Genomic DNA, 26,652 nt, shown 5'->3' with positions numbered 1-26,652 from the left:
ATAGATAAGAAAACGAAGAAAAGAGAGGCAGATTGCCTATAGCCAAGGGGAAACTGAAAAGAGAGCTTAGATCTTCATATCACCTGAAGTCTGACTTAAAGCTCATTGAAATCAACCCCAAAACCGCTGTTGACATTAGCAAAACCCAGCACAGGCTCCTTGTTGATCACTGGAGACACACTACCCAGATTTGGTCATTTGTCCAAACCTATTTTAAATCCCCAAACATTTCTCCTGTGCCACTTAAAAGAAATGAGCCAACGAGTAGGTTGTACATGAAAAAGTCATGTCTGTTTTAGGTAATTTAGCACTTTTAATGTTTGATGTCCTAGGCCATGTAACCTCACAATACCTTTAGTACCCACGTCCTAATCCTAGTGGCAACTCTACTAGTTATTCCACCTATTTCTTTTATCTTGTTGCAAAGTAAACTGCTCCAATAAATTATGTGCGGTTTTTGTTGATGTTACAGTAAAGTGAATCCTAGTCTGTTTTGGGGATGAAGTAGTCCTACGATATAAATAAGCACTGCATCTTATAGATTTTCACCAGTTCCTTCAGAAAACTCAAAATGTGGTTCACTGAAAGAAGCGTGAGCCACAACATCCAATTTGATTTTTCAAAATGTTCACGTGTGTGCATGTTTCTGTCAGGTTAAGGGATTTTGATTCAGTGGACTGTGTAACAGAATCCAGTTGCGGGGTTGATACTCAGACCTGTCCTTCCCTTGAGTTGGGGGCTGTTCAGCACCAGGGCCCTGACTCAGAATATCAGAGTGATCTCACTCAAAACCATGCAAGTGACTCATCTATTTACTTCTCTTTGACTCCCTCTCCTCTTCCTTTCAAGTTAAAATATTGGCCCATTTTTCTGACATCAGCTCACTGACATCCAGCTATCAACTGGAAGTCAACACAATAAAACTAAAATGTTAACCTTTCCTCCCAAGGTCACTCCACCTCTGCAGACGGTATTTCTGTGGCTTCTGTCGCTCTGCCCAGTGATGCCGGATTCACCTCTGGGCTGCTGGAACCACAGTGTGGCCACAACCTCACCACATGGTCCCATGGACCGTCCCCTCCATCACACTCGCCTCCTCCGTCCCCTTCAGCCATCCGCCGCGCTCTCCCCACTGTGGCCTGCTCTGATGAACATTCTGTCCTCTTTGAAACGCCCGCCAAGCAGGATGTGTCCAGAAGCGTGTGGAGGTTCATCCTCCTCAGGGTGCATGGCCAGGTCTGCATCTGCCCCGCCACAGCTCCGCACCTTCCAGCTCCCCATCCTCCCTCTCCTGTGTGCCCTGAGCTCTGCCGCTCTACCTGAAACACTTTGCACCTGCTTTCTCAAACGTTTATTATTTGGTGCGTTTGGTTTTTGGTGTGTTTTACACTACACAAAGTAGGATGGCGTTTCAGCTAAAATCCACCCAGCACTTGCGCTCTCCGGCCGCTAAGCCCACGCCCGGCCCCTCCGCAGCGGCGGCCTCAGGGGCCAGCGGAGCGAGAGGTGACCTTGGTGCTGCGGGAGGGCGGTGGACTGAAGTCGGCTGGGCAGCCCCGACCCCGGGCCTCCCCTCCTGGCCGCGGGTCGCTGAGCTCAGGGTTATAGTTAGGCAGTGAGTGAGCGCTGAGCTATGCGCCGCCGCTCGCAGCGGGGCCTTATGGGTAAGGGAGGCCGCCTCCGCGGCGCGGGGCCGGGGGCGGGCACAGCGGCAGCAGCAACGCGCCGCGGGCGGGCGGCGGCTGCACCATGGAGTGAGCGGCGCGGAGAGGCGAGGCTGGGCCGGTGGGGATCGCAGCTCCTGCCCGCGCAGCAGCCGAGGCGGAGGAGAGTGAGCCGTGGTCTGAGTCCGACTCCGCAGCAGCCGCTCCCCCCTTCCCTTCCCTCCCCGTCTCCCTCCGCCCTCGGAGCGGACGCTCAGCCCGTGCCATGGCCCGGCCGGCGGCGGGGAGCGGGCAGTGAGCTGGTGGCCGCTGAGGGACGCCCCGAGCAGGGGGAGAGGCGGGGGCACGGCGGGAAGCGCTCCCTCCCTCCTACCTCTCCCCTCCCTCTCCCCGCACCCGGGCGGAGCAGCGGCCGCTTCCCCGCGCCCTTCATGCCCGGGCAGCCGCAAGGCGGCCAACGGCGGCGCGCTGCCCTCTGCTCCCACCTCACTGCCCAGGCCCGGACCGCCGCGGCCCCCGCCCTTCCCCCGGCTTCTCCGCCGTGTTAGGCCCCGAGCCGGCCGCCGGGCGACCCCGCTCAGTCCCCTCCTCCCCGGCAGCGGGGACGGTCTCCCGCCGCCGCTAGGCGGGCCGGAGGATGAGCCAGCAGCCGGCAGTGAAGATGTCGGCGGCTGCCCTCACGGCGGAGGCGCTGGAGTCGGCGGCGGGGATGCTCGAGGGCCGACAGAGGAAGCTGGAGTCCATGATCCGCGACCCGCGCTCCCCCGTCAACGTGGAGAGCCTGCTGGTGAGGGGGGCTGCCGGGCCGCGCCGTGGGGGGAAGCGCTTGGCGGGGTAACAAAGGGAGCGCTGCCCTCGCCTGGGGCGGGCGGGAGGGGGAAGGAAGGAAGGAAAGGGCTCCCGCGTCTTGGAGGAGCTTTCCTGGGGGAGGACGAAGGCTCCTACCCTGGGGGTGGGGGGGCGCCGCTCCACTCCCCTGCCCGGGTCGCCGGCGAGGGGCTCCGGGCACCTGAGGGAGGGCCCGGCGGGGTGGCGGGGCCCGCGCCCCCGGGGGCTGTTTCTGGCGGGGGGGGTGTGTGTGTGGAGGGACTGCGGCATGAGCCAGCGCTTCTCTCTTCAGGTCCAACTCACTTCAGGGAAAGTGAGAAACGCGTCTGGAAAGATCTGACCTGGGGAGGAAAGCGCCTTCCCCCCCTCCCGCCCCAGCATCGTTTATACCGTTTACTTTCGCGCTTTGTAATCTTAGCGTGTCCGTTCCCAAAGTACCTGCCTTTGTGTTCGCTGCCAGGCACCCAGTGCCCATCCTCTCACCCCCACCCCCCCGTAAAACCATCCTCTGGTAAAGTTGGGGCTTGCTTTGCGATCTGGGAATAATTCAGGAAAAGGACACACCTAAGGGAGAAATGGAACGGGGGAGGGGGGTCCGGTGGGGTCACGTTTATTTTGCATTAGGGCAAATTGATTTGTGTGTCTCTGGTTTCAAATACCATTTTTCTGTGTGAGTGTATGAAATATAATTTCCTTTAGTAAGAAATCTGTGCCCTCGGGAAGGAGTGGGAAGGGAGTTATATTTCCCCATTTAAAACATCTAAATCTTGAAAAGAGCTACTATTATATATATACATATATTTTTAACCGAACTTCACAGTCTTCAAACCTTATATTTCTAGTCTGTCCCAAGATTTCCAATGTGTGCCAGTTATGAGGAACAGAAAATAGGGGGAAAAAATCCCAGCCCTTCCAAGAGTTGCCCAAGGCACTTACACTGAGTCCTTTTTTTTTTTTTTCTGCTTTCAAATGACTCAGTTCTGTTTGGCCAAAAACACAGGAACTGACTGAACAGTATGTATGCCTGTGCTGTGTGGAGAATATAGGAATTTCCTATAGCATCTGAAAAATGTTCTTCTCAAAGCTTCAGTACTGTATTACTCCTCTCATAGATATTCAGAGGCATAATGACAGCCACAGTAGTCAGCGAAGGGGAGTGGGAAACGCTGCTACATATCTAGCTGGATTCAGATAAGTTTTTGCCTAGGCCAAAGCAAAGAGAGCTGCCTCTGGGCTTCGCTCCCAGCATTTTCACTTTGGTATTTTGTTAGGAAAACTTTGACCTGTGGCCAAAAAAGAGCAGTTAAAAATAGTACAGTCATTCTGAAAAATGCATCAGGTTAATACTTAACCCCAGTAGACTTTTTCACACTCCCTGCTTTTATACTCAACAGTGTGTTTCTTTTGTACTTTTGCCTCTCCTGCCTTGGACATAGATTAGATACGCTAAAATCTGTTTATGTTTCTGAAGAGAAATTCTAATTGCAAAATTTGGCTTCCTAGTGGCTTTTTTTGGTTTTTTTTTTTTTAATACTTTATACACTTGCAGTATAGACCGCTTCATGTAATACAATGGAGAAATTAGCAAACCATGAGAGAGTGTTAGCTGGATTGTAAATGCATGTTTTTACTGTAAAGGTCATCACTTTGCTCTCTGCACTCTCCCTGAAAGTATTGTTCAAAAAATTAACAGCAAGTAAAATATAATGCTGATCAAATTTCCTAGCCTGTGTATTCTACATGTTTGTGTATGAAATAATGAACAGCTTAAGCTTTATTTATTTTTCTTGTTTAGGAAATTTGCCACGGATTTCCTGTAAAAGCTTTTCCTTTTGGGCTTTGGTATTGTTGCTTTATGTTATTTAACATTAATTTTGTATTGGCATTCTACTGGGCAGTTTGAGTATGAAAAGAAAATTCAAAATTAACTTGTTTACTGAACAGCTCACTTTGAGTGTAAATTATCATAAGTGTTTTCAGTTAAAAGTAGAAATACAGCAACAGACACTAAGAGTCAGGGAAAACGTCTTAAAAAGACTAGCTGGAATGCCACTATTTCATCCTCCAAAAATAACATAACCAAAACTAAAAATGTGGAATGGAATTCAAAATGGAATTCGTATCCTTACACTGTAAAAAGTCATAAACAGCTGCTATTCTGCATTTTGTGTGCATGCTTTATTTTTAGGAAGCTGTAAAAAGCAAAACAGTAGCCATTAATCTATAGCACATGGTGCAAATTTGAAAGATGTGAAAAGCTGAGGTAATAAGCTGTCTTTCTCTAGACACCAGCTCCACTGCCTATCAGGAGATAATTTATTCAGTGGCTCTAAATGAAGAGACTTTTCTTTGTCTACCTTCCTGACCACAGGATGGCTGACCACATCCATCTGTTTCTTTAACAGGAGAATCTGTGAAGCCAAATACATTGATTGAATATTTTCCTCCCATCTCCCTCGGGGGCTTAAGAGAGAGCATTAGATTTTATAATGTGACTTCTGCTATATTGTACGCCTTAACACTTGTCTATTTATGCCAGTGTTGAGCCTAATCATTTGTGGTTGATTAAAATTTGTCTTTCAAAAAGATATGCAGTTGCATTTCAGAGGCATTAAGAGAAGGAGAACTCGTCATTTAGTTTATCCTGGTAGTCAGTTATGAAGGCAAAATTTAAAAAATATGTAAATTAAAATGTGTGGCACGTTTATAATTTTCATTTTCCTGTTAATTTAAAAAATATGTATATATATCAGAAGACTTTCTACTCATTAGTATGATTCAAAGATATAACCTGCACTCGAAGGTTTCTTCTGGTGGTCTGATTAAAGAGGTGGAAATGGGAACACTAGAGCTGTATGTGCTGTTCCAGGAGAGGTTTCAGCAAAGACATCCACAAAGGGAAGTGTTTTTTGCAGCCTACTTCAGACATCCAACGAGTACTCCTTCATCTCATTGTATCATGTTGAAAGCCTATGTTAGGTTGCTTATACTAAGACAGGTAACTTTTTTGTTGTCACAGCTTTCTGTGATACCGTCTCTTGGTATTTTTGGTCATGTAACATTGCATTAGTGGTTATGAAAACCTGTTTTGTGTATTACATTCAGATTGTGCAGATCACCTTGTGAAACTACTGCGTTCTTATTGTTTGCTCTTCTGCCAGTTTGTGTCATCTCCTAATTTAATGAAGTGACATTTTTATGTGTACTGCATGTACGTATTGATGATAGCGCTAACTGGTATTTGACCTTAGATGATCTATAAGAAAACCTTCTATAAATACATTCCTACTGAATAGTTCCTAGTTGACAGCTACATTTAAGAAGGGCTTAACGGTTCTTACATGCATCTGTGTATTCTTTTGCATATATGGTCTATCTACCGTATTAATGGAGTTGTTTTATATAGTATGAAATACACTTTATTTAAGGGTGTGTTGGTTAGGTGTTAGCTGAACACTTCATGTGTTCTAAAACTAGAACAGGTCAATGTAGGTTGTGTTAAACTAATCCAGACCTCCGCTTCCTTGCCATGTGTAATTGTATCACTTCAGCACATGCTGAACTCAACTTCAGAGTTTTATGGTGGTGATGAACAGCTCTGATAAATCTTATCATCCTCCTCCCTGCAGTTGTCTGCCTGCTCCTGCTGGAGCAGCAGTCGAATGCACTTGTCTAGAGAAAGGAATTGGTGTCCACCCTTGCTCTTGTTCAGTGCAAGCCGTAGGGTTTTGGTGTTGAGTTAAACCTTGACATTACACTAGAGATGTGAAGCGTTGAGTTTCTTCTACCTGCTCTGCTATGGTTGTGTCAGCCTTTGAAAGGACTTGTTGAAACTGTTAATTAGGCGGTGCAGCAGTGAAATTGTGAGCACAGTGCTGGGCTGTGCTGGGAAGGCATTCATGGTGGACTAAGAAATGAAGAAACAATCAGCAGGAGAGTTGCTCATCCAAGTTGTTATTTATTTCTTTGTTAAAATAGGGCTGACAGGTAAACTCTATATTTATTTGTTTGAACATGAACAGATGTTCATCTAAGTTCATCCTTGCCATCAAGACTCTAGAATTTTACTCCTAATGAAAAGTGTGTTGCAGATGCAGCGGTGACTCTGATTGTTTCAATAGGTGCACCTGTCCATAGCAGTTTCATCAAACTGGATAGGTAACTGATTTTATACCAAGAGTGCTAATTTAGCAGATCAGTAAGCTGAGTTCTGTTAATACAGGGTCTCGAGGTATTTCATGACTGACACACATATATCCCTTTGCAGGATTTTGACCTTATGAGCTTTCAAAGTGTTTAATATTTAATATGAAAATTGTCTCATTTTCCTAAATATATTGCCACATCATTTCGATTCAGTAAGAGCAGTCTGTTGTGTTAATTTGGGCCAGCAAGCACAGGGAAGAGCTGAAAAAGTAGGTGTTAGTATGATCTGATCTGATCTGAAATTAATTGTCCAGTAAGTAGTTGAAAGGCCAAATGATTCTCTGTTTTTGAAGTAATATTTTTTTCCTTTTTGATATAGTTCTTGTGCTGTTATTTCTGAGGTTCTGTCTCTTTCTATAAATTTTCTATTTTTGATCTGTAATTTCAGAACATCTACTGCAGAGTTGAAAAAAGATGAGTTTTAAAGCCACAGAGTTGTCTTTTGTTCATTGTTCCTGTGTGATGGATTTATATATAGCAATATGGTTAACTGGAAGAGTTCTGTTTTCCAACAGTTTTATGTGTTCTTATAGTCTGTTTTATTCCATGCTAGGATTAAAGCATTTAACTTTTAGTGTAAGAAAGGAAAAAGGCCAGTTTGCTCAACTTCAGTACTTTCACTGCCACACAGGAGGTGGAAGTGGATTTTGTGTGTGTGTTCACAAAAGGAATATTGACTCCCAATATTTCACCTGTATTGATCAGATTGCAGTCATTAGCATCCTTTAGTTGTTCAGTCTCTGTAACAATTTAAGGGGGGGGGCGGGGAAAAAGACAGCCATGCTATCAAATTAGCAGAGTTCACTTCTGCCTTATACCTGATTGAATAAAAATTCAGGAACTTTTCCAAGTGTTAGTAGTGTCTATGTCTGTTGGGGAATGTTTGCAAATGCTGATTAAAATCTATTTTTTTGAAGTGCATTTTCAAGTAATGGCAGAACAATGCCAAGACATTTGGCTATTTGTCTAGTAATGCAATCCATAACAAAAACTGCCTAATTTAAAAAGAAAAAAACCCCTACTTCCACAGTATCCACTCCCTGCAGCTATCAGTTGATGACTTTTTGCCGGTGTTTGATCTATGAAATATGACTGGAATTGTATCACTGCCACAGAGGAACTGACCTTGGATTTTAAGGATGAAAGTGATAGAAACTTGGTAGTAGAGTTTTACACAATGAAAGAATATGTAAAAAAAAATTATATATACATGTGAGTGTGTATGCACTTTAATAACCCATAAGGATGGGGGTTTTTTGGGGGGTGGGAGGATGCTGTATTGTGTCCAGAGTTGTTCTAAACTGTTATACTGAAAAGCACCAAATGTTTCTGATAACAAATTTATTTAAAATACTTCTTTCGTCGGTACATCCCATTGGTTAAGAATGAGAATACTATGTTTATATTGGCAGCCTTTGCTAGTAATAAACTTATTTTAATGAGTCTTTCGCTATGTAAACAGAATGTTGAATGTAGTGCTTGGTTCCAAAGCCGTACCTACTGTACGTGAAGCTGTTGGTGCTCTAGCAGTGAAATATCAGAACATTCCCTGTGTTACCAGCAGCCGTGTGTCTTCACAGCCAGTGACATTTGAGCTGCTGCAGTGCAGGGAAAGTGTCACTTCCATCCTTATTTTGGAACATTGTATTAATTACCTGCTAACAGAGTTTAAAGCAGTATGCTTAAAACAAGGATTTGGCCACTCCCTAATGTGCAGAGGCTCTCTATATTTGGAAGATTGTGATGATGTGAATTTTGTCCAAAATTTACTAGGTTGAATAGACTCAATCAGTAACAGCTGCTTATATGGTGTGGACTTAGCTTTTTTTTTTTTTTTTTTCCATATGAAATGTGGAGTTTCATAGTTTTGTTTCACATGAAGGGATGGATGCGAATTTCTTTATTGGCTTGTGAAACACCCCTCCTGTTCAATCTCTGCTTCAGTTGTTGTAGAATATGGAAGATGGTAGACGTGAGAAGGAAAACAATCTGGGTGCCACATACGAGTGGTTTTTCATTATGCCTGTCTTAATTTTATTTTGTGTTGAATATCTTACCTAAGTCAAATCTTTTGCAAATGGTTACCAATAATATATTTTTGTTTTCTCTCTGCCCAGACGGAGGCAACTGAATTTTGATGTTAGTGCGCAGCATTGCTGCCTTAATACTGTAGTCATGTCATTGTTCATTTTTGTTAGTAGGACAGTGTTGTTCAGATGGTACAGGTGGAGGGGTAAATAAAGAGGATGTTGTGCAGGAGGGTCTGAACCCCAATCTAGTGCTGGCATTGTATGTTATCAGACAAATCTTTCTTTGTTTCCTACTGTATGAAATTGAGATGATGAAGCAAAACAAGCAAATCTCTACCCGAGAAGAATTTCGTATTTAGAATGGACTTACGTGGTATAAAAAAGATTATCACAAGCAAAATTTATGTTGAACTGTTTAATTCTGAACCTTGAGGATTCAGATAACCAAGTGGTTGCTTTATTGCCTCGTGGCTGTTCTAAATCATGGGTACTGATTTTATTAGTCTGTATTTAAAGTACAGAATAACAGGATCCTGCTTAAAGTAGGATAAAGTTTGGATGAGTCATCCAAACACAAGAATTTTTTTATACTATTCTTCAGGAGGAAATGAAGAGGAGGTCACATACAGACATGAAAGAAGTTTTGAACTGTGATGAAAGAAGAAAAGCAAATCTTTACCAAATATACTCTTTATTATTATTTTTTTTTTAATCTCATGGCAAGTAATATTGACTGTTACTATTACCAAATAAATAAATAACTAGAAGGAAAAAATGCTGAAGTTCCACACTTTTTCCCAAATTGTATTTGACGTTTAACTAAAATCTTGATTACTATTTAGAGGCTGTAACGCATCAGTGTTCTTTGTCCGTGTCTGTCACTACTGTTACATGTAGTTGTCCAAAGTCTGTAGCTTTGTTGTTGATTAAATATGAAACACTGCCCTCTCAACAGTGTTGATTTACCCCAGTATGGTGTAGATATAGAGAAATACCTTTGGGTGTTTCTTGGAAATTACTTTTTATGAATGAGCTGTGGAAAATTTAGTCTACTTGTGTTTGTTGCTACTGTACAGGTTAATCCTCTGTGCTTTTCTTTTCAAGTCGAAGAGTGCTTCATCGATAAATTTGCTGTAGTGTGTACCTATGCATCTTCAAAGAGATTATGCTCTAGAAACTATAATAGCAGAGACTTTGATCGAGGGATATACAATCATTTGGCTTGCTTATGCTGTGAAAATGTTCTGTTTCATACAGAAACTAGTTTTAAACTGGTTTTCCCTGTGGTTTCTGAAACTGGTTTGTTCTGGTCTCCATTTTCAGTTCAGCACTGATTATGTCGAGTGCAAGATTAGGGAGACAACCTTGTCATTTGTTGCATGTGTAGGACACAGGTTTTTATTTGTAAAAGACTTTTAGTACCATCTGATTTACAGGGGAGTGTATCTTGTGGTAGACTTGTAGTATGTCCTGCTAAAGTCGTTTGGAACAAGGTGTAGTAAGTAGATATGAGATGTTATGGTGTTACTTAGTATAGTTTCTCTCCCTTCTTACATGATTTTGTAACCTTGCTTGACTTCTGAATGCTTTTTTTTGTGGAATTTTTTAACTTTTGTGATGGAATAACTATGAAGTCTCTTGCCTCAGGAACAGAATGATTGCCTCAATTAGCGCAAGAAAATGGAGAAGAGCTGGAAATAATATTGTGTTGGAAGCTGTTGGTTTAGTGAATAATGAAAGCCTTTGTAATGCCAGCTCTATGCATGGACTCTGTTTCTGTTAGTGAACATTTCAGGACTTCTTCCTGCAACAGTAAAAGTCAACCCACTCAGGCATTAAGCCATAATTTTTATTTTTTGGCCTATTCAATTTAATGACCACTTTAGGGTGTACAAGCCTGGATCGTGAAGTACCTCCCCTGTACCTCACCCCTTTTTTTTTTTTTTTTTTTTTTTTTTTTTTTAATTGTTGTATTTGAAAGGTGACTGGAAACAGCTACTTGAATTACTCATGTGGCAAGGAGGTACTGACAGTTTATTGTATTTCAGCTACTGCTATTAATTTAAACATTATTCTATGTTTAAGTTTTTCTCTGTGAGTACAAAGTAGTTAGAAATTTTGCTAAACTTAAGAGTTGCATCCATGCTGACATTATAAACACCTGAGCTAAACTATAGATGAGATAGGGAAAGCTGAAAATAACTGCATTTTCAAGATAAAAAAATATTCCTAGTACTAGATTGTTTTGTTAAGTCCTGTTTTTTAATTGCTGACGAGTTCACTATTCAGTATTATTATCAATAAATTACTTCAGTTAGATGAAATGTGCTTCTTTTTACTTTTTTTTAGATTTCTGTTCCTAAATCCCTGTTTTCCCCACTGTCCATCTCATTAGAGTTGAAGTGCTGGTCTTGACTCTGGAGATGGTGGCATTTATGCCAGTGAGGGTGGGGAGCAGCAGAACTCTGGCTGTAAAAGTTTTGGTGGCAAAATGAGAATGTGGCAGCAAATAAGGTAGTGGAAACACTGCTTTCTCTGTTTTGGGAATATTTTAACCTTGAATTAGAAGATAAATTTATAAGAAAATAATAATTATACTAAACAAGCTGCATCACCTGAAAAAAAAACTATGCTAGCAAATCTTTTTAATTGTAGACATCCAGCTAGTTCTCTGTTTTGAAAACAATTTCTGTTAAGATTATGAAGAAAACCTCTAAATATGGACAGTATGATGAACGGTTCTACGTGTAGAAGCCTGAAACGGTAGCACTATGGGATGTGAATCACTTCATCTATTTTAATGGCTGGCTGCCTCTGAAGAAAGGCAATTTGAGTGTCAAAATAAACTATTTCAGTGCTTTTCAGTTTTTGAGAAGAAATACCAGTATTTTTTTTTTCATGTATGCCCTGCAGTGTTTCTTAAGTACCAGAAGTCCCAACGGTGGTACTCTCTATACCTGTGAAAACATCTGTGTCAAAATTTGCCATATTAAAATGGAAAACACACCTTTAAAACCAATTCTGTAAAGTATGACATTGTTCATTATTAAAAAAAACCCTCGTAGATTCATTTTAGATGACTCTATTGCACTGAATCAAAGCCATGGGCAATATTAATACTAACTGTAGTTTATTTTAAGTTTTCCATACAGTATGGTATGTTTTGGTTAGCCTGTATTCCTTGTGTTTGGTAATACAGTATTCATTTTTTGAAATTACACTGTCTAAATTTATGAGGGAAGATGCAAAATGTGTCTTTCAGACTTAGGTGTAAATTGGTGAAGTTTGAATATGCTTGCAATCAAAGTCCTTTTTTATTAAATCAAAACCAGGCAATGTACAATGAAAGTTATTTCTGTTAATCAACATTACATCAAGTGGATGCTGAACAGGGTGGGTGAGAGAAAAGGCATTATGTGTAAGCTGTTTTGTCTTTTTGTGGTATGTAGAAAGCAGGATTGAAGAAAAGTCTTACACACATTTTATTTCAAGATAAAACTTGTTAGCTGTATTTTGATTTGAAACTTAATTTCTAGAGCATAAATATCCCAAGAGGCTACCTTGTGATTGGACTGACATGGAATTTCTCTTGGTTTTATATGCCAAATAGTTCTCTGAATTGTGGAATTTGTATTGTTTTTACTACCATCATGTGTTGATTTATTTTCTGATGTATGATATCTTACCACTATTGAGTTAGCTGTCCTCTCAAATGGAAAGGAACAGGTTGGGGGGAGAAACATACATGCTGGATGCTCTAATATCATAGGGTCACTGATGCAGAAAGTACCTACAGATCACGAGAGGATCAGAACTTTTTTTTTCCTTTGTGTTTGGTTGCATGCAAAATAGTTGTGAGGGCAAAATATCGTTACAGTTTTCACCTCCAACAGTGTAGCAGGCAGTGTCATGGTCCTGCTGTGCTCTGCCTGCCGTGGTCTTGCCCCATCCCCAGCATTAAATTCCTGGTCTGCAGTTGTCTGCTCTGCAAGCTGCAGTCCCAGTGTGGTGCAGGGAGGTCTCACACAGGGGCTCAGGTGCTGCTGTTTTGTCCCATCTGCTGCAGATGTGGCCTTGGGAACCATCATTCACCCTAAGCACTGTCAAGGTTCATTTTAAGTGTAAATTGCTGATTATGCTGCTGGGTTTGACTTAATTACTACATTAGACACAGTGTGACAGAACAGGCTAAGAAATATTGCGATGAAATGCTAATTCAGTAGAACAAGAGGCAGTAAAGTAGCAGCAGGAGATCTTTTAATCTAAAATAATGCAGCTTCGATTATCTGGTCTTATTCCTCTGTTCACTTTCAGAAAATGCTGGTTTGTGAGTAAATGGATGTAGCCCTGTTCCATAATCAATTTTTTTTTAATATATATTTGAACTCCCTTGGACAGTGAGGTGCATGTAACTAGTTGTCTGCGTGTTTTCCGTGCGGGGTAGTAAGGAATGACAAGAAATCTGACTCAATTAGGGACACAGCTTTGTCTGGAAAGGCCTGAAACATTAGGGTCATGCTCTTACCTAAATGATGTATGGTAAAGCTGACAAACTGTTTTTTGTTGAGGTAAGGCCTTTGTTTCCCCAGATTTAAATGCTGCTTTAGTAGACAGCCAGCAATAGTCTCCCCTTGCTGCAGGGCAGTGCCACACTGTGTGGCTGTCCTGTTCCTAGTCAGCTCATGGCCCTGTCCTTTGGATTTGTGCATATCCATCCAGGATGTGTGTTGCAGTACTCTTGTAAGAGATGTGTAAATTTCCTTCTCCCCCACTACATTTAGCAAAGTGCATACACCTTGTCGGCCTGTAGTGATCTTAATGTACAGGTTTTCCTCCAAATGTGAAAAATCTGGTTCCTTAAGGAAGCAACTGATTCAGATGGCTTTTGTGGGAATTGCTCTGCTCAGGTCTAATGGAAAGGCAAGATAGTGTTTGCCTGTCAGAATCATTTGTTGCCAAAGCTTAAGGAAATTTTAGGAAATATGAAGTTATTATCTATGGGAAAACTATTTTCCACTTATGAAAACATGACCAACTTGAAATCTGTTTTGCTTTGTTTTCCCGAGTAACTTAGGACATTCACTTAGCCCTGACTTTCTTGCCATATCTTTGTTTCACAATCATGGGGTTTTTTATTCTTTGCATTCCAAAGACAAATTTCACAGAAAGGGGAAACTGACCGCGTTGGAATAAACATGAACTAAATAAAATGAAAAATATTGTTCCATTTTAAAGGTTTTTTTAGCTGGCACCATCTCAGCTGACCTTTTTAATATCACTATGTAAGCAAATACTGATAGAATTGTAATTGAACTGTCTCACTAAAGGCAGGGCTGCATGGCTGCTGTTAAATGACATGGTGATTAAGGCAACATTTCATTGCCCAAATGTATGAAGATAATACCGCTGCCTTGCAAAACTGTTATCTATTGGAAGAAAATTTGTATACCTGGCTTAAGTTTTACAGTTCCTAGGAATCCCTCCTTGTAAGAGCTTTATCTTGAAAAGACTGTGAAATAGTCCTACAATTCTGAAGAGACAAGGTACTGAATTGTCAGATTGAGACCAAAGTTCCTGGGGATGTGGGTTCCTTTGTGAAGACCTCTAGAATGTCTTTTTGTCTTTTCAGATAAGCTCTGTTGTCATCCATTTAAGATCCCTGAGTATTCAGGGGATTAGGGAAACCTTAAAATGCTGTAGGATGCAGTATCTGTTTCTGAATGGCTTGTAGAAGGAGGAGGAGATGAGATTTTTGCAGACAGGAATTTACTAAATAGGTGTGTGCGGTCCTTGTGTAGACAACTCTGGCTTGCAACGTGAGGGTAAATATAGCAGTAATGGAGACTACCCAGCTGTTTTCAGGTGGTCTGTAGTGCTCTGAACAAAGGTGCGACAAAGAAGGTGACCCTTCTGTTCTTAAAAAGGTGGCCACAGCAGAGGATAGATGTGCTTGTATGTACAAAAATTATTATTAATGGACCCATCTTGGCTTTTCTGCCTTAGAAGTAGCCCGTTCAGAAGAAGAATAGACATGATGGTCTTGATAATTGAAATAAGGTTTTCTGGGTTATTCTTTAATAGTCTAGATTTTAATTTTTTTTTTTTTTTAAGTATGTTTAATTTTGTATTAATTTAAGGGCTTCAGTCACTGAGGATAGATTCAAGTTTTTTTTATATTTAACAAAAATATATTTATCTTCCAAGAGTTTGTAACTGAACTGATAAAATCATACACTGTTGGAGGGAGATACCAAGCAGCTTTTAATATTAGAACAACAAATGTTAAGAAATCTGAGGAAGACAGAAGTTTTTCAGTATAAGAAACTGAACCTGAGTGATCTCAGAAAGTTTTTAACCTGTGTCTGTCTCCCTTAGTTATATGGATCCATTTAAAAACAAATGGCTAACAGAGTTCCACAAATAGTTTCACTATCAGTTAAAGGAGTAGCTCCACCTGCTCCTATGGGGCACCACCTTGATGGTGACACAAATGTTTGTGCTGGTGTGTTGTGAATTGACTTGAGTAACTGCTCTGGATTAAGACTAACCTGAATAATTTTCTCAGTTAATCCTGGCAGATTTGCAGAACACAATGGTAACTACCACTATGACATTTCAGTGTAGCTCCTTTCCTCAAAGATCTAGGTTTCAAATTAATGGTGTGCTTATTAATTAAAATATGCCACCTACTTTTTTTGAATGCAGGTCATCATCTCTGTGTCCTACCACGATGTTGGTAATGAAATTTTGAAGGGAGCTTGGGGACAATAACAAAGCTCTGTGTGCTGCTGTGCAAGATACGGTAGCTATGTTCAAAACTGCAGAGAACTTCAATTCAGCTAGAATATACTAATATAAACTTAGAAGAAAAGAGAATTAGAATGAAAGAGTGAAATAAGTTCTGCCATCACATTCAGACCTATATTAGAAAGTAATGGGGCAATAGCACACCATCTCACTAGCCTGTGCACAGAGAAAATTGTAAAAGCTGGATTTTTATTTTTTTAAAGAAACTTGTAAAAGACCAATTCCTATTAGTACTTGTCTATGTTTGAATTGAGGTAACTTAAACCTATTTTTTATATTGTAGTCAGTTGCTTTAATCTGTTGTTTTTTCTCTCTGTTTTAGGAAATGACAGGACTGTGTCTAAACAAACAAGCTTGTTTTAAAGATGAATACTAGCTCACATTTTCTTCTGCAAATAGATGAAAATAGTGGAATCCATCAGCATACAAAATGCCAAAATGACTAATTTGAGGTCTTAGCTGCCAGTGCTTATTTGGAAATTGTTCTTAGTGCCATGTTGCTATTGCTCCATCTATAATATGCATGTTATGTTACACTGGCACCAAGCAGACTGATAGCAGTGCAGCCTGCTTTGATACCTGACTGAAATTATACAAATACTAATTTAACTTTAATCTTATGCAGCGTTTTCCAATTTCATATTCTTACACAAGCGCAACATCATCTACTACATCAGTAATGTTCTATTGAGTCAAGATTGTTTAAATTTAAAGAAAAAAAGGGGTTACTTCTTGGTTGTTGATGGGGAGCTGGATATGTTTTATCGCAGGTAAAATTATTCTGAAGGTTACACAGAACATAAAACTTTAGTTTTACAGTTGACAAAAGAAAAAAGCATTTTAAGCAATGGATACAATTTGCAGATTCTAAAGGAAACAGCTGATTATTGATTCAGTGCTGGTGACAGGAGTCTTTCTTTCAGAATCGCAGAATGGTTTGGGTTGGAAGATACCTTTAAAGTCACATTGTCCAATCCCTGGCTATAGGCAAGGACATTTTTCACTAGACCAGGTTGCTCAAAGCCCTGTCCAACCCGACCTGGAACACTTCCAGGGATGGGGCATCCACAGTTCCTCTAGGCAGCCTGTGCCAGTGCCTCACCACCCTTGCTGTAAAAAATTTATTCTTATGGCCAGTCTAAATCTACCCTTTTTTAGTTTAAAAATGTTGCCCCTTGTTCTGTCACTACAGATGCTGGTGAGAAGTCTCTCTCTGTCTTTCTTATAGATCCTCTTTATGTATTGAAAAGCCACAATAAGGTCTCCCCAGAGCCTTCTCTTCTCCAGGCTGAACATCCCAAACTCTCTCAGCCTGTCCTACAGCAGAGCTGTTCCAGCCCTCTGATCATTTTTGTGGCCTCCTCTGGCCCCTCTCCAGCAGATCCATGTCTGTCCTGCACTGAGGGCTCCAGAGCTGGACACAGGACTGCAGGTGAGGTCTCAGCAGAGCAGAGGGGCAGATTGACCTCCCTGACCTGCTGGTCACACCCCTGGTGATGCAGCCCAGGATACAATTGGCCTTCTGAGCTGCCAGCACACATGACTGGCTCATGTCCAATTTTTCATCCACTGGTATTCCCAAGTCCTTCTCTGCAGGGCTGCTCTCCATCCCTTCATTCCCCACCCTCTATTGATACCAGGGTTTGCCCCAACCCAGGTGCAGGATCTTGCACTTGGCCTTGTTCATGAGATTCATGTGAAGGCATGGGTCAACAGTTTACTGGAGTTACAACTGGAATTGGTATTCTTGATTCTTTGTGTGAAAATCTTACAAAACTATGTCAAGTATGATTTATGGAGGGAATAGGCGCTTGAAGTGTCACCATAGTCAGTTTTGTGTTCCATTTGTTTCCTTCATATTGAGCAATTCAGAGACCTGTTTTGGTAACAAAACAGATTGAGGGTGGTACAGATTTGTTTTTTTTTTTTTCACCATTAAAGTGCAGGAACAGTGACAGGATTGCTTTCTGTAGATACTGGATCTCCTGGTCAGACATGCTGAAGGGAATTTTCTTTCAGAGAAGTATGTATCCAAGGGGATGATATTAGTCACTTATATTCATAAAAGTTCCTTTTTTGACACTCCTGATGTGGAAAATCAAATACAGCAAATCCAAAATCTGTATTGTTACACTGTGGATTTCCCAAACGTATGAATTTAATGTCTGTTTATAAAAAAAGGTGAAACGAATTGCTCTGTCACAGTGAGGTGCTTCTTTGGGTGTTTGCATGTTCTCTCATATCTTGCTTTTATCATATATTCCTTTCCCCAAGATGAAGAGATTAGACAGCTGGACTAGTTGGTTTTTTATTATTATTTAACAAATCATAAAAGTGAAATGGATCCTAGGGAGATGGATTCCTCAGTGTTTTTTGAAAGGCACTTTGAGGGGAGGGAGTTTTTCAGAAGTATTATTAGGGTGGAGTTCCACAAGCACTTACATGCATGTTTAGCTTAAAACATTTAATAGATGCAATTAAGTGGGTGGGACTGCTTGTGGGCCCTGAATTAGACATGAACCTCTTTTAGTCCAGAAGACTGTGTGGATTTGGTGATTGTCGCCAGGGACTGTGTCATTTTTTTTTTTGGACATCTCTTTTATATGTAAGATACTTGTTGTACCCACTTTGTTTTAATCTTTCTTCTCATCTTAGAGCAGCGTGGAGCCATTTCAGCTGAGACTAACAAATGAAGTCTGTTTCCTAATAAAAATATGTTTTGTTTAAATGGATTCCTGACATTTTAGACCTATCATTTGAATGTGTGTTTTGTTAGCATATAGTTCTGCGAGCTTAGTCATTACTGCTTTGAAGCAAAACAGTTTACTTTATATGAAATTTAGTAATACACTGAGTAATTTGGTAATACATTCAACTTATTTCTGTGCAATACCACCCCTTTTTCTCAGGTATTTCATTGTGGTTTTGGAGTGAGTGTTGTGTGTTGTATGCAGAAATAATTGGAAGAAGAGGAAAGGGCAGACATCCTGGGCCCAGTGATCTTTTTTTTCCCCAGACTCCAGATGTTTTGTTCTGTTGCTAGAATATCAGTCTGAAACTTGAACTGGAGTATAACTGGAATAACTGTGACGAAAATCACAGAATTAAAATTACTGACTTATCGCATCTTTATGTATGAACAGGTTGATATAACTTTTGTTTTTCTGAAGGGGATGTATTTTAAAGACGTTTGTTTTTCCATGGTACTGCCTGATTTTTCTTTGAGATCCTTGGTGGGAGATGACAGCATATCTGGTTATGTATATATGTATGTGCACCTGGAATTTAATATTTCTTTATAGTACTGAATAGGATTTTTTGCCAGAGATTTGTTTCCCATGCGTAACTCGAGTAGTTACAAAACTGTGTTACTCTTCGTATCCCCTATGATTATTTAAGTAATTGTTTATTTTCTGAGTTATCAATCCGCTTGGACAAAAATAAATATGTAACACTGGAAATAATAATAATATTTTTTCAATATTTTTAGTGAGGAAATGCATTATCTATCTTTTCTTTCTTCTGAGCTTTTCAGCAAGTTTAATCAGGCAATACTGGCAGACAGATGTTCTGTCCTCTTCATCAAATTTTGCCAAGCATTTAGTGAAAATTGCTTCAGTTTTCTATATATTTTGCTCATCTTAATGAGAGTTGTGCTACCTTTATTACGCTAGTCTTTGAGCTCTTTTTAACCCCATGCTTTCCACACACACAGAGGCCATCTTTAAAGAACAAATATATTTTAAAATTTTGAGAGAAATCACTGTATTTCCTATCCGTCTGTTTTATAAGTATTTGTGGTAGCTGCTAACCTCTTCATTGTATGCAGGAGAAACTTTCTGCAACAAACTTCAAATGTTTTTGAAGGAACACACTTCAGTGTTACGAAGTGCATTTGAAAATGAGGTCGACATCAGTGAAGAAAACTGCAGTTTGTCTCAGGTTTGTGGGGCTGGCTGCCCTCAGAGCTCCTGCAGGCTCTTTGTCTTTGGTTTGGGGAACTATATTCGCTGTTCCGTGAGCTGTTATGCTGATTTCCTTGCCTGTGACATTTGGAGACAAATCTTGTAGCAAATAAGCAGCATCTGACTAGGACATGCACCTTCCACTGCAGAGGTTGGTGAGCTTTTCTGTGATCCTTAATTTGTGTGGAATTTTGTTCCCTGGTTTTGAAGCAGTCTCTGAAAAGCTTAGGCTTCTAGATGGAGATGATAAAACTCTGTTGTAGAAAGCCTCTTTGCTGAAGAGTGATGTAATTATAGACCAGGATCTTCAGGTGGGAGTTTCACAGATGTCTTGATACTTTAAGGTGCAGTTCATGGACGTGTTTCTCGTGCAGTGCTAAGGTCAGTCCTCAAAGTCTAAATCAACCACAGGAGCCAAAGGGCAACATATCGAGCTGGATAGCCTGTTTCTGGAGCAACAGTGCAGTGTTTGGTACAGCAGGACTAAGCTCCAGGAGTCTTTATGTCTGTAAAACTGGATGGCAGTACTCCAGCCGAGGTAAGTGAATAACTATGGCTTGTCTGCAGAAGGGGGTTAGGAAATTGAGGAAAACTGTTGTTCGGTTGCTTTCAGGGTGGTTTTTGAAGGGTAGGGACAGAAGAGGTTTCCAAGTTGGCAGTGCAGATACGTGAAACTCAGGGTAAACATTCTTTCAAACTACTTAATATAAATCCAAACAACACTTTTATGAGAGGAGTCATGACCGTTGTCTTAAAAAGAATTGAGAAAGAAAAGCTATTTGAAGAGGTGAAACGATGCTACCATTTCTCTATAGAGGATGGATTAATTTAAAATGGAATTATATAAATGACAACAGTTTATGATGAATCTTTTCCCAAGGTGTATACTTGTTGATATAGCTATGTGTGTTAATTTACAGCTGAATGTGACCCTTAGGCAGTATATAAATATGACATTCTTACAAATTACCTTTCTCTTTTTCTTTCTCTCTAAATTTTCTGTTCAGTTTCCTAAGCAAAAGAAGGTACTGTATTCCCATTTGAACAGTTTTATATTTAATTATATAAATATTCACTATTTTGACGTTTTGCCTTTTTTTTTTTTTTTTCTTGTTTGTCAGGAAATAAAGGATGAACTTACTAGATGACTCTCTAAAGTATGTAGGGAGTGTTTAATTCTTGAGACATCTTTCTGTGTACTTGGATGTGAACCATAACCCAACAAAATGCAAAACATTTTCTGTGGCTAAACTGATAGCTATTGATAGTCTGCTTAGTATGTTTTTCTTAGAGTTATGAAAATATTTTTTGTGCTTAAATAGACTTATTAGTATGACCAGAAACAATCAGTTCCAAAGACTTGATACATCTTCTTTTCAAATGAAGTTGTATTGATAAAATAAAAGAAAGAAGTTCTTTCTGGTTTGGGGGGTTTTGTGTTTTTCTGCGTCCTGTACCATCCTCCTCTACCCGCCCAGTTCTTCCAAGTTTGGAAAAAACCTAAGTTTTCACAGGAATAATTCGCCATGCATCTAACTGGTCTATCTCAGTTGCTGTATGCTTTCTGCTGTCTCTCCGCTGATTATTTTACTATCTATCTGACCCTGCAGTGATCAGGTTTAAGGAGCTAAGTGGCCAGAAATGAAAATTGGAAAAGACCTGTCCAGTTCAGCTCCTTAAACTGGCTCGCTCTGGATGAGAAAGGCATCGCTGCTGAGTCAAAGGAGGGGTGGAGATCTTTGATTAGGGGATGGGGAGACTGGTTTAGATTGTCCTGGAACTTCATCCTCAGACCTTGAATAGATCATTGCTGTATGCAAACATATGCTGCTTGACTGGTTAATCTGCAGCCCTGAAAATTACTGTGGGTTGCTGTAATTGATTTACTCATTGTTAAATGCCTGCAACATACACATTTGCTTTGGAAGCAAATGCTAAAGTTAACCAGCTTTCGAAGTTTGTTTTGAGAAGAGCCAGGTCATCTGAACTGCTGTGGACATCACATCCCATTTCACTCCAGTGTAGACTGGAGCTTCTGATTTCTCTGCAGTTTTTATTCAAATGCTTCTTGATTGCGGCAACAATGTAATGGCTGTTTTATACAATTTGGGCCAAATGGGAAGAAATATGCTTCAAATGGTTCTTTTAGACTTGTCCTTGATACTGCAGGTATGTTAGGATGCCATATAATAATAGTTACTTTATATGAAAATTGTCAGAATTGGTCAGTCTTAAAGAAAAGTACAAACTGTTAACACAAAATTCCATCTCTGCACCCCTGCCAAAGATTGATCATTTCAAATTTATTATTTGTGGAAGTCCTTCAGGCGTTGTTAAAAGATGTAGCAAATAACTACTACATCATGTAGTCCAAGAGTCGCTTAGTACAACCCGAAGGCTTTTTCTCATTTTACCTTTAACACAATCCTGTTTAAATGATTTTAATAGACTATATATGTTTAGACAGAAGTTTCAAATTTGCTAACTTGATTTTTTAAAATTAGGATTTTAAAATAACCTCTATGCATTCTGTATAGTTAATGTCTGCAATATCTGTTACAATTTGGTTTGTATAAGCCAGATATTTAGAGATGTTGAGACATGGAGGCAGGCAATGTGGGAAGGATAGAGTGCATAGATTTTATTTATAAATCTTTTAGGTGCGTTATAGTTAATGTCAGGTTAGGGAAGGATTCTTAATGTTATTGTAACATTAATGTTCTCACCTACATAACCTTTTTAATAAAAGGCTTAATTCGCCAAAAGTTGTCTCTCGTTAAAGAGGTGATATGACGCCACACAGTGAAAACTTAAAGATTGGAAAGATTTCTGTGTTAAACTATGAACTGCATTCCAAGAAATTATGGAAAATAAACACTACAAATGTAAAGCTGCAACTTCATGTGGCCACCCAGGCGCTCTGTTGATGTTGGTGTTCCAAAACGCCAGCAGTTTTTGCAGTGATGTGTGGCTCCTTAGGAGATGGTGCCAGGCTAGACCCTCGTTTGCTCCCCAGTCAAGTTTTTGAAGTGCTCTTAAATAACATTTCTATCAAGCATTTGGTAATTTACTGACAGCATTTTTCAGTTACATTGGCACTGTGTAGTCTTGCTCACTCAAGAGTTGTCTTTGAAGCACATGGAAATTAAATGCTTTTAATAAAGCTACAGCTTAACTAAAATTTTGTGGTAAATGTAATAGTTTCACAGAAAATGCTGGGATAGTATAATTTCATGCAACAGACCTCCAGAACCTCTTTCTAAATGACTATGGATGGTAGTTACGTAGAATTTCTCTGCTTCAGTGAAGTTGGTAGATTGTGGTTGTTAAGCCACGAAGTAGGCTTGACTATTGTTTTTTGCCGTTGAGTAGACTAAAACGTGAAAAACCGTCAGCAGTCTAAAGCAGGCACTATGATCAAGGAAAAACTCCTGGTGTCTTCCGCAGGTCTGTATGTGCATCTAGGGGAAAAACAACAGCAGAATTCTTGTAAAGAGAATAATTCTGAGAACTATTGTTTAAAAGCTTGACTTCCCTAAAAAAGTCCCCAGTCTTCAAAAGTTTGTGGTGTTTCCAATTTGATGGTTCGGAAAGATCTTTTACTGCGTGATCTGAGGAGAAGAGTGACATGCGTTGTGAATACAGCAGACCTCCTCATGTGTGATGAAGAAAAAGTAATAGCTGTAGAAAAAAATGATACGGCAACTGGGCTGTGTAGATAAAGCTGTAAATGTGCTGCCTGAGTAAGACATTGCACCTCTGAAAAGTTGTAAGACTGTGGTCAAGCATTTCATATTAAGATCAGTTAATGACACATTATGGAAATAATACAAGATCAATTGTGAGAGAATGAAATTTTTTCTGTGAATCAAACTGAGATGCAGCGATAGCAAGGAAAGAAACACCAAGAACTAAGAAAGAGGAGACAAGAGGAACACAGGAACATGGCTTGATCAAATAACTGCTTCAGACATTGTATTACTTACACTGTTAAAGCGCCACTTTTTAAAAAACCTTTAATATTAAAGTCAAGGAGCTCTGTTGACTTCAGTAGAAATAAAGTGAATCTTGACTCATGCCTTTTGCAGCATGAAATAGTAAGAAACTTTTAGCTTTTCCTCCGTATTTCTGTAGCATAAAGACCTGCTACAACTTGGTTTACAAGTGGAAGCTGCAAAAGCACTTATCATTTTCATGTCTGCTACACAGAGTAGCTCACTGCTGCATTTACAGGGACAGTACTTCATGTTCCTCTGAGTTGCCCAAAAAATCGCAGCATAAATTTCCATTGATCTTCATGCTTCTATCTTACTTTAAAATGTGCATTGAGTCCATTTTTGTCCAGGGGAGTAACTAGATTAAGTGGAAGATGAGGTGCCAGTGGATGGTTGTGAAGCTTGGAGGCGTCTGTGTCACGGCATCTGGAGTGGTTGTTGAGGGTCTCTGGATGCTTCCTCCTTTTTGACTTGGTGAGAAAGTTTGAAAGGAGGGAGTTGGTTTACTAAGATTATGTAGTTTGCATAGAGTGTTGTGATTTACATTGTCACAGCTACACTGAGTGTAGCTTCACTTTCTTCTGTTGCAAATGTCAGCATTTAACAAATGTGTGATATCATATTTTAAGTTTGACATATGCGTAGTTTGGATAAGTTACAAATCATTGTAATACTGTTAGAAAAACCTGTTTTTCACACAGACGTTCACACAGTAGCTCATGCAGATGGCTCTGTGTTATGTAGCACCTTCTTAAATTGGAGGCAAATCAGGAAATTAATTTTGTATTTACTGGAGGATAGTATTTGAGTAGCAGTTCATAGGTATGGCCAGGTGCCTATTCTGCTTTTCACAGAATTATAGAATTGTGTATATTGGAAAAGACCTTTAAGATCATCAAGTCCAACGATTACCCTAACACTGCAAAGTCCACCTCTAAACCATGTCCCTAAGAACCTCATCTATGCATCTTTTTAAACACCTCTGGGACTGGTGACTCCACCACTTCCCTGGGCAGCCTGTTCTAATGCCTGACAACCCTTTCTGTGAAAAAGTTTTTCTTAATATCCAATCTAAACCTCCCCTGGTGCAACTTGAGTATTTTCCTGTTGTCCTATTGGTTGTTACTTGGGAGAAGAGACCAACACCCTCCAAGGTAGGATTGGATTGCAAATTTATAGGGATCTTCAGAACTTGGGAGGCTTGTGAAAATGTCTTCTCAGTATGATTTCTATATACTTATTTCTAATTTTCCTATGGTAGATTTTTTCCTAGCAGTTTGTGGTGTGGTTTTATTTTTTTTTTTTTACTACAAACAATCTAATTAGTACTAGTAAGAAGTTTAATATTTAAGTATTTCTCCATGACAAAGGGAGTAAGTTAATATCTTTGTTGGCATTCTTCTTCATTGAATAGCACAACTGTAAATGTAAAATTTATGTGCAAAACAGCATGTCCTAGCAAAGAGCCCTGATTTCTGGTAAACTGCATTTTGGGAAAGAAGAATAATGTTTCTTCAACTAGAAGAGAATTCTATGTCAGAAATAAGGATAAAACTTCTGCTCCAAGGGCAGTGTTTGCTTTCATGTGTAGCTGAAGGGCAACCTTCTAGTTTTGAAAATGCCTGTCCGTGGATTTGGAGATGTTGTTTTTCTTCCCCTTTGCAGTTTTCAGGCAGGCAGATGTTGCCAGGAGTTAGAGGGGAAGAGTTGGCAAATACTGGTGAATAACCAGCTCTGAAGGCTTCTTGCACAGGGAAGTAGTTCTGGTTATTACTCCTGAACATAACGGGACATAAACCCCACACTTCTACCTGCACCTGTGGGTGTGGAGGGAGGGGACCCGAGTTGCCGACCCCCTCTCGATGGCTGCAATTCCAGCTCCGCTCTCAGCCATGTGCCGGGGGTCACACAGCCCTGGGCAGCTGTGCAACGCGGTGCTGCTCCCGGCTCTGTGTGGGAACGGCTGTCGGCTTTGCTGAGGGTGCTTGGTCTGGGCAAAGCAATACATCCCTTGCATGTGTTTGGATATAGTACATTTTGTATATTTGTTTCAAGTTGTTTGAGTTTTTTGAAGCCAAATAATCAGCAGATGAATTATGTAGTGAGAGGGTCAACTTCCATGTACAGTTCTGAGTGATGGTGGTCCATGAGGATTTTTCCCAAGTTTAAAATAAGTTAAAGGTTTTATTACTTTGGAAGATACTTCATAAAAAGACACTATGCTTTCTTGGTTTATTTGAAGTACTCTTACTATATACAGCACTTAGCACTTTTAACAAATGTATTTATACAACTATAGACAAGGGACACTTCAAATAAGTGTAAGGTTTCCAAGTGCAGAGTAACTCCTGAGCTGTAGGACCTCCTGCCAAAGTGGGAGTAAGCAGGTGATACAACAGAAAATGATGCTAGTTGCTTTCATTGCATAGGTAGATGATTTATCACTAATGGATGATACTGCTGAACATCTTTTTGTTTTAATTTATGACACCTCACAAACTTACCTTTGATCTTGAGGCCATTTACCTCACATTCACAGTGTACATTCTGCTGGTTTTGGCTAATAAACAGATGGAAGTGCAGCATTTTTGTTAAACTGGTCCTGTTTCCTAATGAAGGAAGTTAGTTGCTTACCTGAGTGTTGAGTTTGCAGTATGGATATCAGCTGTGAGTAGAGAGAAAATTAGTAAGAGGGAGGAGAAGGGAAATGCGTCAGTAACCTTGTGTGGTTGTGCACCTCCTCCAGGCAGAACTCTGTCTCGAAGTCTGGTGGTGTTTCACCTTACAACGGGAAGCTCAAGTAACAGCTGTGAGATCACCCACCTTTCATTTGCAGTGTGGCAATAAGGCTGTGCTGGACTCTGGACGTCATCTTCACTGCTGGCATTGCTCTAAAATACAGTTATATGTAGTTATTGGCATAAACCACAGCTGTACAGTCTGCATGGGAGCTGAGTCACTGCTTGGGTATTCACTGGGGAAGACTTCATTGGTGTGTTGTAAAGTTCCTTTCTCTGTGAACTTGGGGCACTTGTGATTCTGAAATCAGGGCTGTCTTCTTGGCAGAAGACAGGACTTTGAAAAGTTGAAGGTTTTTTATTGGACTTGTACCGTAGGCAGCCTGTTCTGTCTACCTGAAAGGCATCACATTTGTGTG

The 26,652-nt window shown here is 40.3% G+C and overlaps 1 protein-coding gene across 3 annotated transcripts in view; it reads left to right on the top strand.

Annotated features, from left to right (window-relative positions):
• The first annotated feature begins 1,707 nt into the window (after window positions 1–1,707).
• ROCK2 (Rho associated coiled-coil containing protein kinase 2) overlaps window positions 1,708–26,652 on the top strand; it is a 102,102-nt gene continuing 77,157 nt past the window's right edge. For 2 of the 3 annotated variants that reach the window (XM_065835953.2, XM_065835954.2), the window contains exon 1: window positions 1,709–2,451. In XM_065835953.2, coding sequence (XP_065692025.1) covers window positions 2,302–2,451 — 150 coding nt within the window. In that variant the 5' untranslated portion in view covers window positions 1,709–2,301. Of the gene's footprint in view, window positions 2,452–26,652 lie in introns of all 3 variants that reach the window. The other variant, XM_071807057.1, reaches the window with a different exon arrangement.

Source organism: Patagioenas fasciata, chromosome 3 (assembly GCF_037038585.1).
Source record: "Patagioenas fasciata isolate bPatFas1 chromosome 3, bPatFas1.hap1, whole genome shotgun sequence".
NCBI lineage: Eukaryota > Metazoa > Chordata > Aves > Columbiformes > Columbidae > Patagioenas > Patagioenas fasciata.
The sequence above is the reverse complement of the archived record's forward strand: the minus strand, read 5'-3'. Positions and strand labels throughout refer to the sequence as shown.